The sequence below is a fragment of the Cervus canadensis genome, chromosome 13, assembly GCF_019320065.1.
Source record: "Cervus canadensis isolate Bull #8, Minnesota chromosome 13, ASM1932006v1, whole genome shotgun sequence".
Taxonomy (NCBI): domain Eukaryota; kingdom Metazoa; phylum Chordata; class Mammalia; order Artiodactyla; family Cervidae; genus Cervus; species Cervus canadensis.
In genome coordinates, this window is record NC_057398.1 from 12,422,594 (window position 1) to 12,440,113 (window position 17,520).

Genomic DNA, 17,520 nt, shown 5'->3' on the forward strand with positions numbered 1-17,520 from the left:
GTGCCATATAAGTAATTACTGGGCTTCCCTGCTGGCTCCAGCAGCAAAAACTACGCCTGCAATATGGGAGACCTGAGTTCGATCCCTGGGTCAGGAAGATTCCCTGGAGAAGGGAATGGCAACCCACTCCAGTATGCTTGCCTGGAGAATTCCATGGACAGAGGAGCCTGGCGGGCCACAGTCCATGGAGTCGCAAGGAGTTGGACACAACTGAGTGACAGAGGGACAGAGAACAATAGTTACTATGACCTACGTATCTGACTACAGTTAACAAAATCTGCAAGGAAAGGTGACAGAAATGAGCCTTAAAATACCCAGATACGGTTTGATTTTAAATATGTTATCCCTTGTTAAAAAAAAGAGAAACTAAATGGTCAGTTAACATGGTCAGCTGCCAAGAGACACATGGGGACTGCACAGGCGTTAATAGCAAGTCCTGGTCAAATAAGGTAGAAAAGAGAAGGTCATTTGAAATAATGTTTTTCAAAATGCATTATCCTCCAAACGTACCTACCTTCTTTCATTTCCTCATGGCATGTACTGTCTTACCTCCAGACTACTTACTTCACACATGCCCTTCCCAATCCTGTCATTTTCTCGCTCTTTTCCTAACCTTCAGGTCTGTGCTTACATGTCACTGTCTCAGGGAATTCCAGAAGGGTTCCTGTTATTAGTTATTCACATTGTATATTCCCAAAGTAATCTTCATCATCTCCTATCAGAGTCATTACGATTATTATAGATTGTTTGTCTGCCAGATATAAGCTCAATTTGGACACGACTAAGTGACTGAGCACTAATATAGCACTATAAGCTCAATTCAGGGATTATTTTGATTCCCAGCGCCTACCGACCGGGACTAGAACACAATGGGCATTCAATAAATTATGATAAAGGAAATTCCCTGGCAGTTCAGTGGTTAGAACTCCACACTCTCATTGCCAAGGGCCTAGGTTCAATTCCTGGTCTGGGAACTAAGATCCTACAGGCTGCATGGTGCAACCAAAAACATAAAAATTAAAAAATAAAATAAATGATGATAAGTGCTCAGAAAAAAAATATTAAAATAGATCTGGAGACAGAGTGAATTCAAAGTCCAAATGTTAAGATTTAGAATTATCATTGGTCTTCGTCTCAAGCTCAGGGTTATACACTTTAACCTTATCTTTCTTCTCAGTTTCAAGTGCCAAAGTGTTGATCAATGAACACTTTGATTGCATTCTTTGAATTACAGAAATTATCCATATATCTTGAGATGGTAGAGTGAGAAAAAAACTAATTTGCACAAAAAATATAGAAATGTCATCATTATGAAAAATCAGTTAAAAAGAACCTAGCTTCATTGTTTAAATTCATCTACAAAAAACAATAATGCTGGAAGGAATGTAGGATATTGTTTCAGGAAACAAAGATTATCTCAAATTAAACCTTGATTATATGCTTTTTACAAGAACCACGCATTAAATATAAGGAAAATATAAATTGAAAGCAAAAGGATGTACTTATCAAAGAAACTAAAAGGGACTATTTTAATAAAAGACAAAGCAAAAATTCAGTCTCCAATAATGAGATAAAAAAGACCTATTATAATGATAAAATATCAATTAAACAGAGATATATACAATTCAAAACTTATGTGCATTAATAATGTATCTTAAAAATTCATAAAGCAAAAGTTGAATATGGAACACATTGTTGTATATAGAACCTTTACCAGAACAGACAATGTGTGAGGGCATCTCATGTAAAAATTGAAACAGCAAAAATTATAGGGTATATTTTCTGAACAGAAAGGGATGAGATTAGAAATTAATGACAAAGAGAAACAAAAAAATTACCAAATGTTTGAAAATTAAGAAATAAATGTTTAATCTATGTGTCAAAAAATAAATCATAATAAAATTTAGAAAATGCTTTTAATTAACAATTATGAAAATAAAATATTTTCAAACTTGTAAGCTATACCTAAAACAGATGGTCTACAATCAGTAAAGTGGAAAAATAAATGAACATTAAAAATTAAAAAGGAAGAAATAAAACTGGAATTATTCACCAATAGCAGGAATGTGTAAGTTAAAAATCTAAAAGAACCTACAAACTATTAGAATTAATAAAGAAATTTCGTAAGTTTGCTGCATCTGCAAAAATTATTTCTGTATAAATGAAACATTAGTATTTTAGTTTCTAGTTTAACATTAGCTTCATGCATTGAGGGCTCCCCTAGTGGCCCAGACGGTAAAGAATCTGCCTGCAATGCAGGAGACCCAGGTTCGATCCCTGGATCTGGAAGACCCCCTGGAAAAGGGAATGGCAACCCACTCCAATATTCTTGCCTGGAAAATCCCATAGACAGAGGAGCCTGGTGGGCTTACAGTCCATACTGTCGCACAGAGTTGGACATGACTGCGAAACTAACGCTTCATATACTGCAAATGGATTGGAAGATTCAATATTATTATCATGTCATCTCTCCCCTAAATTACCTACAAAATAATTTCAGTTCTAATAAAAATCCCAGCATTTGTGTATGTGTGTGTGTGTGTGTGTGTGTGTGAGAGTTGACAGAGTGATTTCAAAACTTATATGGAAATGCAGAAGCCTAAAAAAAGACAAGGAATCTCAAAGAAGAAAAAGTTGGAGAATTTACACTACCATTTCAAAGCCATAGACATTAAAGTAGATCGGTATTGGGGCAAACAAAGACCAATAGAACTGAAAAGAAACCAAATCATACACTGCCTGATTAGCAAAGGTACCATTGCCATTTAGTGAGGGCATGAGGGTTATCAGTGGACTAGATAAGTAGTTTGCAGTATACTGTATTCAGGGCTTCCCAGGTGGCGCTAGTGGTAAAGAACCCACCTGCCAATGCAGGAGACTTAAGAGACGTCAGTTCGATCCCTGCGTCGGGAAGATCCCCTGAAGGAAGGCATGGCAACCCACTCCAGTATTCTTGCTTGGAGAATCCCCAGGGACTGATGATCCCCAGGGAATGGTAATCCCCAGTTACCATTCACAGGGTCGCAAAGAGTCAGACATGAATGAATAGACTTGGCACGCGTGAGCACAGTATCCAAATAATGAGATACTGCACGGCAATGTGAAAAGAAAGTGAAAGTGAAGTCGCTCAGTCGAGTCCACTCTTCGTGACCCCAAGGACTGCATCCTACCAGGCTCCTCCGCCCATGGGATTTTCCAGACAAGAGTACTGGAGTGGGTTGCCATTTCCTTCTCCAAGTGTGGAACTGTGCTACTCACAATAGCATGAATGAATCTCACAAAGAGTGGAATGCAGGCATCTAATGAGGGTCAAGAACAGGAAAACTGATCCTTGGTAATAAAAGAAAAATTACTGGTTAGTTTTGTGGAGCTTATCGACTGGAAGGGACATGAGCAACTCTTTCAGGGTACTTATAATGCATACCTTTATCTGGATGATGGTTTCATGGGTGAAATACACGTGCAAAAATCCATCAAGCTGAACAATTAAAATTTACGTACTTTATATATCTTACACTTCTGTTCTTTAAAAAAGGATCAAACATTAAAAGAAGCTTGCAAAAAAATAATAATAACTTTTCAGGAGTTTTAAGAAGAAGAGAATGACCAGCAGAGATGGGGGTGAGGGGTACCTGAAGAATCTATTTAATTCAGTAGCAAAGAGGTCCTTGATGATTAGACCTTTTTGTGAAGTAGAAAAGCTGAATACAGCTTTCAATGATTCAAGTTGTGAATGTAAGAAAGAACTACAAAAAGTTACAGTACATTAATCCTTGCTGTCCAAGCAGAGAGAGAGGATGGCAGCTTGCGGGAGCTTCAGGTTCAATTTAAACAGAAATGAGGCTTTGTATTATTCCTTAATATCCATAAAAACTATTTCTAGTCTATATAAATCTTACTGGATCTCAAGGGTTAAACTTAGGAAAGAAACTTTTTCTCCTCTGCTTCTTTGATCAGAAGAGAGAGCACACTTCTAATGGAATTTGAAAAGTTCCACACTAAAATCTGAAACACTCAACTTTTTACTAAAAATAAGCCAACCTTAAAAGAGTTTGTTTAAATATATCTTGGGCTTCCCAGGTGGTGTTGGTGTTAAAAAATCTGCCTGCCAATGTTGGAGATACAGAAGGTGTAGGTTCAGTCCCTGGGGTGGGAAGATCTCTTGGAATAGGAAATGGCAACTCACTCCATTACTCTTGCCTGGAAAATCCCATGGACAGAGGAGCCTGGTGGGCTACAGTGCATAGGGTCACAAAGAGTCAGACATGACTGAGAGATTGAGCACATAAAATATATCTAACTAAAGGATAGTTTACAAAATTAATTACCCTGAAAATGCATACCAAAGTATAGTCCTTAATGCAATAATTATTTTAGCTCTCTGTCATTTCATATGAAGGGTACAGGTTGACAACTGCTAAGTGATAACTACACTTTTTATTGTTTCATGAACATTCGATACTATTACAGATATTTTGGTATTTTCCCTTCCAAATCCCTCTTTTCTGGAAACTTACAGTGATAAAACAAAGAGATGAGTTAGTTTTATTATGGATTCTACCTTATTTGAATCACAGTTAAGTTCATATGATTTTCATTAAAAAATGTAAAACTTTTCATAGATTTTTGTACTTTTGTCCACTTAAAAGAAAGCTGCAAGCTAAGTTTTATTTGGGGCAAAATGAGGATTGCAACCCAGGAGACAGAACCTCAGATAGCTCTAAGAACCTGCTCCAAAGAGGTCAGTATATATGTGATTTTGGTGAAGGGTGAATACATGCAGTCAAGCACATATTCTCCAGAAGGTTTCTACTAGTCTTGTGAAGGTGTTGTTAGTCACAAGGAGCAGTTGTCACCATGAAGGACTTTAATGCTTTTTTAGATATGGAAGATACAAGAATTAGGCTCATAAAATGGGCTCCTGAAAATATCTAACGACCTGTCCTGCCAGTTCCCCCTCCCCACCTCCAGCACATTTATACTCTCCATCTGCCTCATTTATACTCTCTACCCTGAACTCCTTTCAGGGGGTGGTTGAAGGTCAGCAGAAGCACATGATTTAATACTTGCAAAGGTAGGTAGATGGCAAATGCCAATTTGTAACTGACACTGAATGAGCAACCTCAGCGATACTCACGCACAAAAGTATGTCTGACCCACTCCCAGAAGAATATATAAGCAGAAAATGACTTACTATAATGTGTTGATAAGGATCTATAAATGACATGTTGGTTTCAATTACGAGAAATCTCTTCACACTTCAAAAGTCTTCTTTGGCACTCTAGCTTCTTTAAAACCTACAAAATAAACAATCCTTATTGTTAAGCCTTTTCTTGGATGCATTTACAAGATTTAAATGATGATGGATGTGACTCTACCCAAGGGGACTTGTGTGGATTGAGCTCCCTAATTGTTTGTACGTGTGGGTATACACACATAGCTTAGAAAAGGATAAACATATTCTGCTATTACTGCTTACTTTCCATATTTGTTCAAATTTATTCTGTGAGTAATTATTAGGAAACTCCAGGATTTTTTTTTTTTTGCATTTGCCAAGTACTTCATGAGAAATTTATTGAAATCATGGAAAATTAAAATTATTTTTGTGCTATTTATAATCAACAGTCACATACTATTGTTTGTTTTCTTAATTGGATCAGTACTACACACATTCACAATTTAAAAAAAGGAATGCTTTTCATTTTGGCTATGTGTTAAGAGTTTTAAAAACATATTCATGTTAAATTTCCACTTTTAATGCTGATGATTTAAAATAAATGATTTGTTCCTTCTAAAGTACCAGTTTAATTTGAAAGCAGTTAAATGAAATTTTAAGAGATTAGAAATAGCACTGTACAAAATGATGGAAACAAGCAAGTGAAACTAGAGAATAACTGGGAACTTGGTCTCAGTAAAGGAGCAACTATAGCGGGTGAGGAGGAGTGAGTTTAGAATTTAGAATTCCAGGCAGGCCGTTTGAGGAACTGAGAGAAGACACTGGCTGGTGAATGGTGAGCAAGAGTAAAAGTGGCTCATGATGAGTTTGGAGATATGGGGAGGAGCAGATCATGCAAGGCCATGGAAGCAACCATTATTCACCTAGATATAGCTCATCTACTCTCCAGGACTCAGCTTGAATGTCACCTCTACTGAGAAGACTTGCATGATGTTCAGAATATATTTGGTTTGCCTGTTCCCGGTTTCATTCGTACCTGGTACTTCGTTTTCAAGTCTTTCATTGCACTTACACAATGTCTGCCTTTCCTGAGAGAACTAAAGATGCATAAAGTCAGTGACCATATTTATCTTGTTCATAGAGTTATCCATCCCTACTGCATAGCGCTGTGCCTAAAATATAGTAGGTTGAGGATAAATATTTGTTGGATAGATGGGTGGATGGATGGATAAATATTACATGATTTCAGGTTTATGTATGAAGGAAATTCACAGGATAGTACTGGTATTCTCTTTTGATGTCCCTCTTTTTCATTCCAAACTATTCTTAATGTAAAAGGATGTTAAATATCCATCTCTAATTTTAACAGAAAAAAAGCAGAACAAGTGAAATCCGAGAAGGAGTGAGACTAGTACTCAAAATGTTTAGAGGAAATTTGTTGCTGGTGCCCAAAGTTTGGTTTCAGCAACTTTACTTCCTCTTTCCATTTCTAGCAACTCCATTCATAACCCCTGTGCTTACCACCTAACTCTTCACCACGTCTGTCACTACTGTATCCTGCCTCAGGACCTAGATAGAGGCTCTCTCCATATTAAAGCCAAAAATTGGAAACATGCATACAATAGCTAACTGCCCCGGTCTATGGTTTTTCCAGTAGTCATGTACAGATGTAGAGTTAAACCATAAAGAAGGCTGAGCACCGAAGAACTGATGCTTTCAAACTATGGTGCTGGAGAAGACTCTTTAGAGTTCACTGATGAGCAAGGAGATCAAACCAGTCAAGCCTAAAGAAAAGAAACCCTGAATATTCATTGGAAGGACTGATGCTGAAGCTGAAGCTTCAATACTTTGGCCACCTGATGCGAAGAGCTGACTCACTGGAAAAGACCCTGATGCTGGGAAAGATTGAAAGCAGGAGGAGAAGGGGACACCAGAGGATGAGATGGTTGAATGGCACCACTGACTCAATGGACATGAGTTTGAGCAAACTGTGGGAGATGGTGAAGGACAGGGAAGCTGGGTGTGCTACAGTCCACGGGGTCATAAAGAGTCGGACACGACTTAGCGACTGAACAATATAAGATATTATATTGGGGAAATCTGGGTAATGAACATATGGAAATGGCAGTTTTTGCTGTTTCTTAACTTAGATTATTTCAAAATAAAAAATATATCTTAAAAGTCCACTATATGTGAATAGGTGCAATTTATACATACAATTTTCATTCCAAACTTAAAGAAGCAACATCAGTCATATGGGAAAACTCTTGGGTAAGGTTCACTTTCTTCCAAAAAATATCATTGGTTATTATTGCCAGACAGTGATGACATTTTCAGTTCCAATTACAAATAGGCACCCATTCATCCCTTTTACCTCCCTACACTGTTAATAGCAGCAATAGATATCTTCAGTTTCTGTGGAATTATGACATTTCTGTCCACCTAGCCACATTAATCACTGAGAAAATGCCACTCCCCCACCCCCTGCAACTAGCATAGCCTGGAAATATTATTGCAACTAGTTTGCATAACCACTCTCATGAATGCTTATAAAACAGCAATTTGGAGTGGGGGGGGGGCTGTTTTTACTAATTAAGCTAAATAACCAATCTTGGTGAGTGTACAGTCTTTTAAGTCTTGAAGCAACAAATAGTTTCTTTTATTCTTTACCTTCCCCCCTTCCCTGTAATTAGATACTTCCTGAACACTAATGAGGGGGAAATGCAGATACACTCTTCAACACACACTTGCCTGTGCGACGTAACTATTGGCTTTCAGTGAAGGCTTCATAGTGTGAGGTCTGTCCAAAACCCTGTTAGTCATGTTGGCAGGAGAGATGGACTTCTCTTTGGAAGGTGAAAAAAAAATACCCACAGACTAGAAGGTTTTGTCATTCTTTTTCCCCACCTACTGGCTTCTCTGGTGGTTCAGGCAGTAAAGAATCTGCACCATGCAGGAGACCCAGGTTCAATCCCTGGGTGGGGAAGATCCCCTGGAGAAGCAAAGGCAACCCACTCCAGTATTATTGCCTGGAGAATTTCATGGACAGACAAGTTCGGCAGGGCACAGTGCATGGGATGGCAAAGAGTCAGGCACAGGACTGACTAATACTTTTCCCTGTCTAGAATTACGGGAAACAGGAAAACAAGGGGTTATCATGGACATGTGAAGGTGAATTGAAGGTGTAGTCACTCAGTCGTGTCCGACTCTTTGGGATCCCATGGACTGTAGCCCTCCAGGCTCCCCTGTCCATGGAATCCTTCAGGCAAGAATACTGGAGTGCATAGCCATTTACTTCTCCAGGGAAACTTCCTGACCCAGGGATCAAACCCACGTCTCCTGCATTGCAGGTGGATTCTTTACTGTCTTAGCACCAGGGAAGCCCAATCATGGACATACTTCAGAGATATTGCAAGTTTGGTTCCAGACCACCACAACAAAGGTAATATTTCAATAAAACTAAGCACAAAAATGCTTTAGTTTTCCAGTGCATATTAAAGTTATATTTAAACTGTAATGTAGTCTATTAAGTGTGCAGTAGCATTGTATCCAAAGAACAATGTACAAACCTTAATTTAAAATACTTTATTGCTAACTAGCATCTCAGCCTTCCAATTCAGTTCAGTTGCTCGGTCATGTCAGACTCTTTGCGACACCATGGACTGCAGCACACAGGCTTCCCTGTCCTTCACCAACTCCGGAAATTGCTCAAACTCATGTCCACCAAATCGATGATGACATCCAACCATCTCATCCTCTGTTGTCCCCTTCTCCTCCTGCCTTCAATCAGTCCCAGCATCAGGGTATTTTCTAATGAGCCAGTTCCTCGCATCAGGTGGCCAAAGTATTGGAGGTTCAGCTTCAGTATCAGTCCTTCCAATGAATATTCAGGCCTGATTTCCTTTAAGATTGACTGGTTTGATCTCCTTGCAGTCCAAGGGACTCTCAGTCTTCTCCAACACCACAGTTCAGAAGCATCAATTATTTGGCACTCAGCCTTCTTTATGGTCCAGCTCTCACACCCATACATGACTACTGGAAAAACCATAGCTTTGACTAGATGGACCTTTGTTGGCAAAGTAATGTCTCTGCTTTTTAATATGCTGTCTAGGTTGGTCATAGCTTTTCTTCCAAGGAGCTAACATCTTTTAACTTCATGGCTTCAGTCACAATCTGCAGTGATTTTAGAGCCCAAGGAAATAAAGTCTCTCACTATTTCAATTGTTTCCCCATCTATTTGCCATGAAGTGACAGGACCGGATGCCAAGATCTTAGTTTTTTTAATGTTGAGTTTTAAGCCAGCTTTCTTACTTTCCTCTTTCCCCTTCATCAAGAATCTCTTCAGTTTCTCCTCTCTTTCTGCCACTACAGTCTTATCATCTGCATATTTGAGTTTACTGATATTTCTCCTGGCAATCTTGATTCCAGCTAGTGCTTCATCCAGCCCAGCATTTCACATGAGGTACTCTGCATGTAAGTTAAATAAACAGGGTGACAATATACAGCCTTGACATACTCCTTTCCCAATTTGGAACCAGTCTGTTGTTCTGTGTCTGGTTCTAAGAGTTGCTTCTTGACCTGCATACAAGTTTCTCAGGAGGAAGGTAAAGTGGTCTGGTACTGCCGTCTCTTGAAGAATTTTCCACAGTTTGTTGTGATCCACACAATCAAAAGCTTTAGCATAGTCAGTGAAGCAGAAGTAGATTTTTTTCTGGAATTCTCTTGCATTTTCTATGATCCAGTGGATGTTGGCAATTTGATCTTTGGTTCCTCCAGCTTTTCTAAAATCAGCTTGAACATCTGGAAGTTCTCTCTTCATGTACTATTGACGCCTGGCTTGGAGAATTTTGAGCATTATTTTGCTAATGTGTGAGATGAGTGCAATGTGCAGTAGGGTGAACATTCTTTGGCATTGCCTTTCTTTGGGATTGGAATGAAAACTGACCTTTCCCAGTCCTGTGGCCACTTCTGAGTTTTCCAAATTTGCTGGCATATTGATTGCAGCACTTTTACAACATCATCACTGAGGATTTGAAATAGCTCAGCTGGAATTTCATCACCTCCACTAGCTTTGTTTGTAGTGATGCTTCCTAAGGCCCACTTGACTCTGCATTCCAGGATGTCTGGCTCTAGGTGAGTGATCACACCATCATGGCCATCTTTGTCATTAAGGTATTTTTTGTATAGTTCTTCTGTGTATTCTTGTCACCTCTTCTTAATTTCTTCTGCTTCTGTTAGGTCTATAACATTTCTGTCCTTTATTGTCCCCATCTTTGCATGAAATGTTCCTTTGGTATCTCTAATTTTCTTGAAAAGATCTCCAGTTTCCCATTCTGTTGTTTTCCTCTATTTCTTTACATTGATCACTGAGGAAGGCTTTCTTATCTCTCCTTGCTATTCTTAAACTCTGCATTCAGATGGATATATCTTTCCTTTTCTTCTTTGCCTTTAGCTTCTCTCCTTTTTTCAGCTATTTGTAAGGCCTCCTCAGACAACCACTTTGCCTTTTTGCTTTACTTTTTCCTGGGGATAGTCTTGATCCCTGCCTCCTGTACAATGTCACGAACCTTTGTCCATAGTTCTTTAGGCACTCTATCAGATATAATCCCTTGAATCTATTTGTCACTTCCACTGTATAATCATAAGGGATATGATTTAGATCATACCTGGATGGTCTAGTGGTTTCCCCTACTTTCTTCAATTTAAGTCTGAATTTGGCAATGAGTTCATGATCTGAGCCACAGTCAGCTCCCAATCTTGTTTTCACTGACTGTATAGAGCTTCTCCGTCTTTGTCTGTGAAGAATACAATCAATCTGATTTCGGTATTGACCAGCTGGTGATGTCCATGTGTAGAGTTGTCTCTTGTATTGTTGGAAGAGGGTGTTTGCTAAGACCAGTGCATTCTCTTGGCAGAACTCTGTTAGCCTTTGACCTGATTCATTTTGTACTCCAAGGCCAAACTTGCCTGTTACTCCAGGTATCTCTTGACTTCCTACTTTTGCATTCCAGTCCCCTATGATGAGAGTGAAAGTCAATCAGTCATGTCCAACTCTTTGTGACCCTGTGGACTATACAGTTCATGGAATTCTCCAGGCCAGAATACTGGAGTGGATAGCCTTTCCCTTCTCCAGGGGATCTTCCCAACCCAGGGATCGAACTCAGGTCTCCCACATCGCAGGTGGATTCTTTCCCAGCTAACCCACAAGGGAGTCCCAAGAATACTGGAGTGGCTAGCCTATCCCTTCTCCAGTGGATACTCCTGAACCAGGAATCAAACCAGGGTCTCCTGCATTGCAGGTGGATTCTTTACCAACTGAGCTAGAAGGACGTCTTTTTCTGATGTTAGTTCTAGAAGGTCTTATAGGTATCATAGAATCATTCAACTTTAGCTTCTTCAGCACTAGTGGTTGGGGCACATACTTTGATAACTGTGATATTGAATAGTTTGCCTTTAGTGAGTCATAATCTTTTGCTCGTGGAGAGTCCCACCTCAATGTTGATGGCTGCTGACTGACCAGGATGGTGGTTTCTGAAGGCTGGGATGACTATGGCAGTTTCTTTTGTGTGTGTGTAGCAAATTATTTAGAATGAGACAACAATGAAGTTTGATGCATCAATTAATTCTTCCTCACAAGCACAATTTCTCTGTAGCATGCACTGATATTTGAGAGCATTTTACCCAGAGTAGGACTTCTTTCAAAATTGGAATCAATCCTCTCAAACCTTGCTACTGCTTTATCAACTAAGTTTATATAATATCTTAATTGTTTTACTATCATTTCAACAGCCTTCACAGCATCCTCACCAGGAGTAGATTCAACCTTAAGAAAACACTTTGCTCATCCATAAGAAGCAACTCCTCATCCTTTCAAGTTTTATCAATCAGACACAAATAGCAATTCAGTCACATCTTCAGGCTCCCTTCTAGTTCTAGTTCTCTTAAGGCTCCCTTCTAGTTCTAGTTCTCTTAGTATTTCCACCACAGTTATTTACTCCACTGAAATCTTGAACCCCTCAAAGTCATCCTTGAGGGTTGGAATCAACTTCTCATAAACTTCAGTGAATGTTGATATTGTGACCTCTTTCCATGAATCACAAATGTCCTTCATGGCATCCAGAACAGAGAATCTTTTATAAGGTTTTCAGTTGACTTTGCCCAGACCAATCAGAGGCAGCAATCGCCATATAAAATTTACTTCTTAAAGAATAAGACTTGAGTCAAATAAATGGATGCTGTGTCAAGAGGCATAAAAACAACATTAATTTCATCTCTATTTGAGCTCTTGGGTAATAACTGCATTGTCAATGAACAGTAGTAATATTTTGAAAGGCCTTTGTTTCAAGAAGTAGGTCTCAATAGTAGGCTTAAAATATTCAATAAATCATGTTGTAAACAGATATGCTGTCACCAGGCTTTGTTGTTCCCTTTATAGAGCACAGCAGAGTAGATTCTTAAGGGCCCTAGGATTTTTGGAATGGTAAATGAGCATTGGCTTCAACCTAAAATCACCAGATGCGTTTAGTCCCTAACTGTAAAATCAGCCTGTCCTTTGAAACTTTAAAGTCAGTCAATGACTTCTCCTCTCTAGATACTGAAGTCCTAAATAGCATCTTCTTCCAATAGAAGGTCATTTCATCGCCACTGAAAATCCATTGTTTAGCCACCTTCAGTGATCACCTTAGCTAGACCCTTTGGATAATTTACTGTAGCTTCTACATGAGTACTTGCTGCCTCACCATGCACATGTCTTCTTTACTGAAACCTCAAGAACCAAGCTCTGCTAGATTCAAACTTTTCTTCTGCAATGTCCTCACCTCTCTCAATCCTCATAAAACTGAAGAGAGTTAGAGCCCTGCTCACCATTAGGCTTTGGTTGAATTAAACTTTGTAGTTAATTGGATCTTTCATCCAGACCACTGAAACTTTCTCCATATCAGCAGTAAGGCTGTTGGCCGTCTTGCTTTCTTATCATTCATGTGCTCACTAGAGTAGCATTTTTAATTTCCTCAAGAACTTTTCCTGTGCATTTCACAACTTAAGCTAACTCTGGCACAAGAGGCCTAGCTTCTGGCCCATCTCAACTTTCAACATATCTTCCTCACTAAGCTTAACCTTATTTCTAGTGTTTTATTTAAAGTGAGAGACACATGACCTTTCCTTTCGTGTGAACACTTAAAGGACCTATTAATTGGTCTAATTTCAAGATTGTTGTGTCTTAGGGACTAAACAGACCTGATGAGAGGGACAGAGGTGGGGAGCAGACAGTGGATAGACTCTTCAGAACACACACAATATTGACTAAGTTTACTGTCCTATATGGGTGCAGTTTGTGGAGCCTCCACACAAATATAGTAGTTTTTTTATTGGTAACATGGGAGAAATGTTTCCCACACCTCACACAGGCAATGGGAGGACGAATTGAAGAAATGTATGTCAATAATTATGCACAATACCTAGGAAGTCATAAGTATACAAAATTATAATTTGTTATTATTAGGTATGAAACTGATGCCTTCTCCCAAATTCCTGAGATTTATTTGGCTCTATGAAGATTTCTAAGAAACTCAAGTAGGCAAATTTGATGAACATCTTTTCTATAAAGACTGTATTTGTCATACTCAAAAATAAGTTTTAATGGAGATTAAAAAGTACTGCTATTTCTGACCCATTAAATTATATGTATGTATATGCGACTTCACTTTCACTTTTCACTTTCATTGGAGAAGGAAATGGCAACCCACTCCAGTGTTCTTGCCTGGAGGATGCCAGGGATGGGGGAGCCTGGTGGGCTGTCATCTATGGGATCGCACAGAATCAGACACAACTGAAGTGACTTAGCAGCAGCAGAAGCATATGCATACATATATGTGTGTATGTGTGTGTATATATATATATATATGTATAACTCTGATTTATCTGCTTCCAAATTCAAAGCTTTCTCCATTATTCTGGATATAGAAAGATGTTCTAAAAGCATTAAGAGTAGTGCATTACTGTTTCCATCATCATCCATAAATATAAACACACACACACATACACAGTTACTAAGACATCAGTAAAGTTTTAAGTCTTTAAATTATTTTGCTGTTGCTTTTCTAAAACCTAGGCTAAGAAAAGAGTTAGACATCACTAACAGACACAGAAGAATGAAGAAACAATAAGAATTAAGTAAATGAGCTGCTTTAAATTCAAACTGTCTCTCAGGCTGTGAGTGTGTGCTAAGTCACTAAGTCATGTCCAATTCTCTGCAACCCTATGGAGTACAGCCCACCAGACTTCTCTGTCCATGGGATTTTCCAGAAAAGAATACTGGAGAGGGTTACCATTTTCTTCTCCAAAGTGATCTTCCCAACCCAGGGATCAAACCTGTATGCCCTGTATTGCCTGCATTGGCAGGCAGATTCCTTACCACTGAGCCACCTGGGAAGCCTGTCTCTTAGGCTGTACCTTAATTTGAATACAAGGACTTCCCTGATGGTACACTGGATAACAGTCTGCCTTCCAATGCAGAGGACACAGGTTCAATTCCTGGTCCAGGGAGATTCCACGTGAGCTGGAACAACTAAGCCTGTGTACCACAACTACTGAAGTCCATACGCCTAGAGCCTGTGCTCTGCAATGAGAGAAGTCACTGCAAGAAGCCCTCAGACCACAGTACAGAGTACCCCCTGCCCCCCTCAACAAGAGAAAGCCTGTGCAGCCACAAAGACACAGTGCAACCCAAAATTAAATAATTAAACACACACACACACACAAAATCTGTTAAAACAACTCTCCATTTCCAAGGAAATGGAAAAGCATGTCCTCAGGTACAAAGGCACAGATCATGAACTGGGTCTATTTCTCAAGCCAGGAAACCAAGAGCTTGTTGTGTGCCTCACGGGCCCCGCAGTGAGATGCCTGCTCCCTCACTGATGTTCAGCCACACTATTCCTTTTGAATTGACTTTTTCCACTCTGTTTTTATTCCTAGACCACTGACACTGCTTCTTTGTCTCTCAAATTTGTATTATTGAAAGTTCATTATTTACTCAGACAAGCTTATATGGAAAATCTACTGGAGCTTCAGAACAGAGAAAGTCATGTGGTTTAAAACAGACAAGGCTTGCGGGAGAAGGCAAAAAACTGAGCTGATATTTGAAACCAGGAAAGGGCGCAGATGTCTAGAAAGGGGGGGATGAAAACATGTGCTGTGGGAAAAGGTCATGAATAGCAAGCTACAGCCACAGTGGAGATGCCGATCCCATCTCAGGCTCTCATCGGAGCTACCCAGCCCCTCCAAAATGCCGCCCACAACCTTCCTACCCTCCCCAAATACCTTCTTGGCCTTGCCACGCATGGGTCTGTGAGATCTTAGTTCCTGGATCAAGGACTCAAGCCCAGGGCCCTTGGCAGTGTAAGCACAGAGTTTTAACCACTGGACTACCAGGGACTCCCTTGCCCACATGCCTTCAGTACAGCATAGCCTCTGCCTGTCCTTCAGGATTCTGCATGAACTCACTCTCTGAAGTGAACCGCCTCTTTCTCTACATGGTTAGGACCCTGGATTTCTCCTGGATATCTCTTACCACAGCGTTATGTACTCTACTACTATGATTAGAGGGTATGTCTCCTCAAGCTGTGAGCAACAAGAGGAAAATTCTGTCTCCTTCTCCCTGTATTCTTGTTGGACCTCAAGTGATCACCCAACTAATATTTATTAAAGGATGAATGAACAAACTTGGGAATTTGTATGGAGTACAGGGGAAAACTGATTAAACCATAGATGAGGTTCTGCGTTGAGTAATAGTTAAGAAGAAGGAGAACTTAATCATAGAACCTAGGATGACAAGCCGGAAAATAACTCAGCAATTACTAATTTAAATACTTAATCTTCAAAGTTCACATTAAACATTTGCTAGATGCCAGTGATGCTGTGCTAAGTCATTTATATATACCATCCTGTTTTGTCTTCATAATAAGAGAGGGATTGCTATTGCCATTTTAGAAATAAAGGGTGAGTGTTTAAAATCAGTTTAAAAATCACTGACAACTCAAACTGAGGCAGATGGGCCCCCATATACTCTACAAGAGAGTACTGACTTCCAGAAAGACTAAGAAATGTTTCCCAGCTCATCCGGCTGACAAATGTTGAGCTGGCCCTAGAATCCTAACCCTCTAACTCATACCAAAGTCTCTTTCCACATCATCCTGCCATTCTACAGAAGAGCCCACAGCACAGGCAGAGGAAGGGGACGCAGTGGAAGTGACACCTTGTATCCATTTGCCAGGGCTACTGGAATAAAGCACCACAACCTACATGGCTTAAACAACAGAAAGGTATGTTCTGACAGATTTAGAGGCCAGAAGACTGAGATCAAAATGCCCAGCAGGTGTGGGGTTTTGTGGCTGTGCTGTATCTTAACTGCAGTAAGTGAGAGTCTCTAGTTGTACCTCTGGCTTCTCTTGTGGTGCAAGGGCTCTAGACTGCAAGGGATCAATACTTGCAGTACACAGATTTACTTGCCCTACAGCATGTGGGGTCTTAGCTCGCTAACCAAGGATTGAACCCGTGTGCCCTGCATAGGAAGGTGAATTCTTAACCACTGGACCACCGGGGAAGTCCCAGGTTTGGCTTCTTCTGATGCCTTTCTTCTTGGTTTGAAGATGCCATCTTCTCCCTGAATCCACACATGGTCTTTCCTCTGTACCCATGTTCCCCTGGTGTCTCTTTGAGCGTCCAAATCTTTGCCACCCCATGAACCATAGTCCACGAGGTTCCTCTGTCCTCTTGCCTGGAATTCTCCAGGCAAGAATACTGGAGTGGGTTGCCATACCCTTCTCCAGGGGATCTTCCCGATGTAGGGATCAAATCCAGGTCTCTTGCATTGCATGCAGATTCTTTACCATCTGAGTCACCAGGGAAGCCCCTTCTTATAATAACACCAGTCAGTCTGATGGGGGCCCATCCTGAGGGCCTCGTTTAACTCGGCCATCTCTTTAAAGACCTAATCTCCAAAAGCAGTCACATTCTCAGGGCTTGGGTCGGGGGTGGTGGTTAGGACTTTAACATATGAATTGCGAGGGGTACAAATTAGTCAACATCACAGTTCAGTAACATAAATGCAACAGAGAAACAAATAAGCATACAATTGTTAATGGAAAAAGGTGGCATTTGAGAAGGGAGGAGCAACCAGTAGAGAGGTCCAGATGTCATAAAATAGGCACCTAAACTAGCACTGTGAGGAGATAAAGAAGAGAGCATTGTTTAGATAGACCAGCCTCCCTCATCGGGTTGCTTTGAAAGCACACCCCATAGGTGCGCGCACACCCCATAGGTGCGCGCACACACACACACACACA

The 17,520-nt window shown here is 40.1% G+C and overlaps 1 protein-coding gene across 1 annotated transcript in view; it reads right to left on the reverse strand.

Annotated features, from left to right (window-relative positions):
- PLA2G4A (phospholipase A2 group IVA) overlaps positions 1 to 17,520 on the reverse strand; it is a 169,351-nt gene that overhangs the window by 137,107 nt on the left and 14,724 nt on the right. Inside the window, exon 2 of the mRNA XM_043485362.1 lies at positions 5,195 to 5,297. Within this exon, the coding sequence (XP_043341297.1) occupies positions 5,195 to 5,227 (33 nt within the window). The 5' untranslated portion in view covers positions 5,228 to 5,297. The remainder of the gene's footprint in view (positions 1 to 5,194; positions 5,298 to 17,520) is intronic.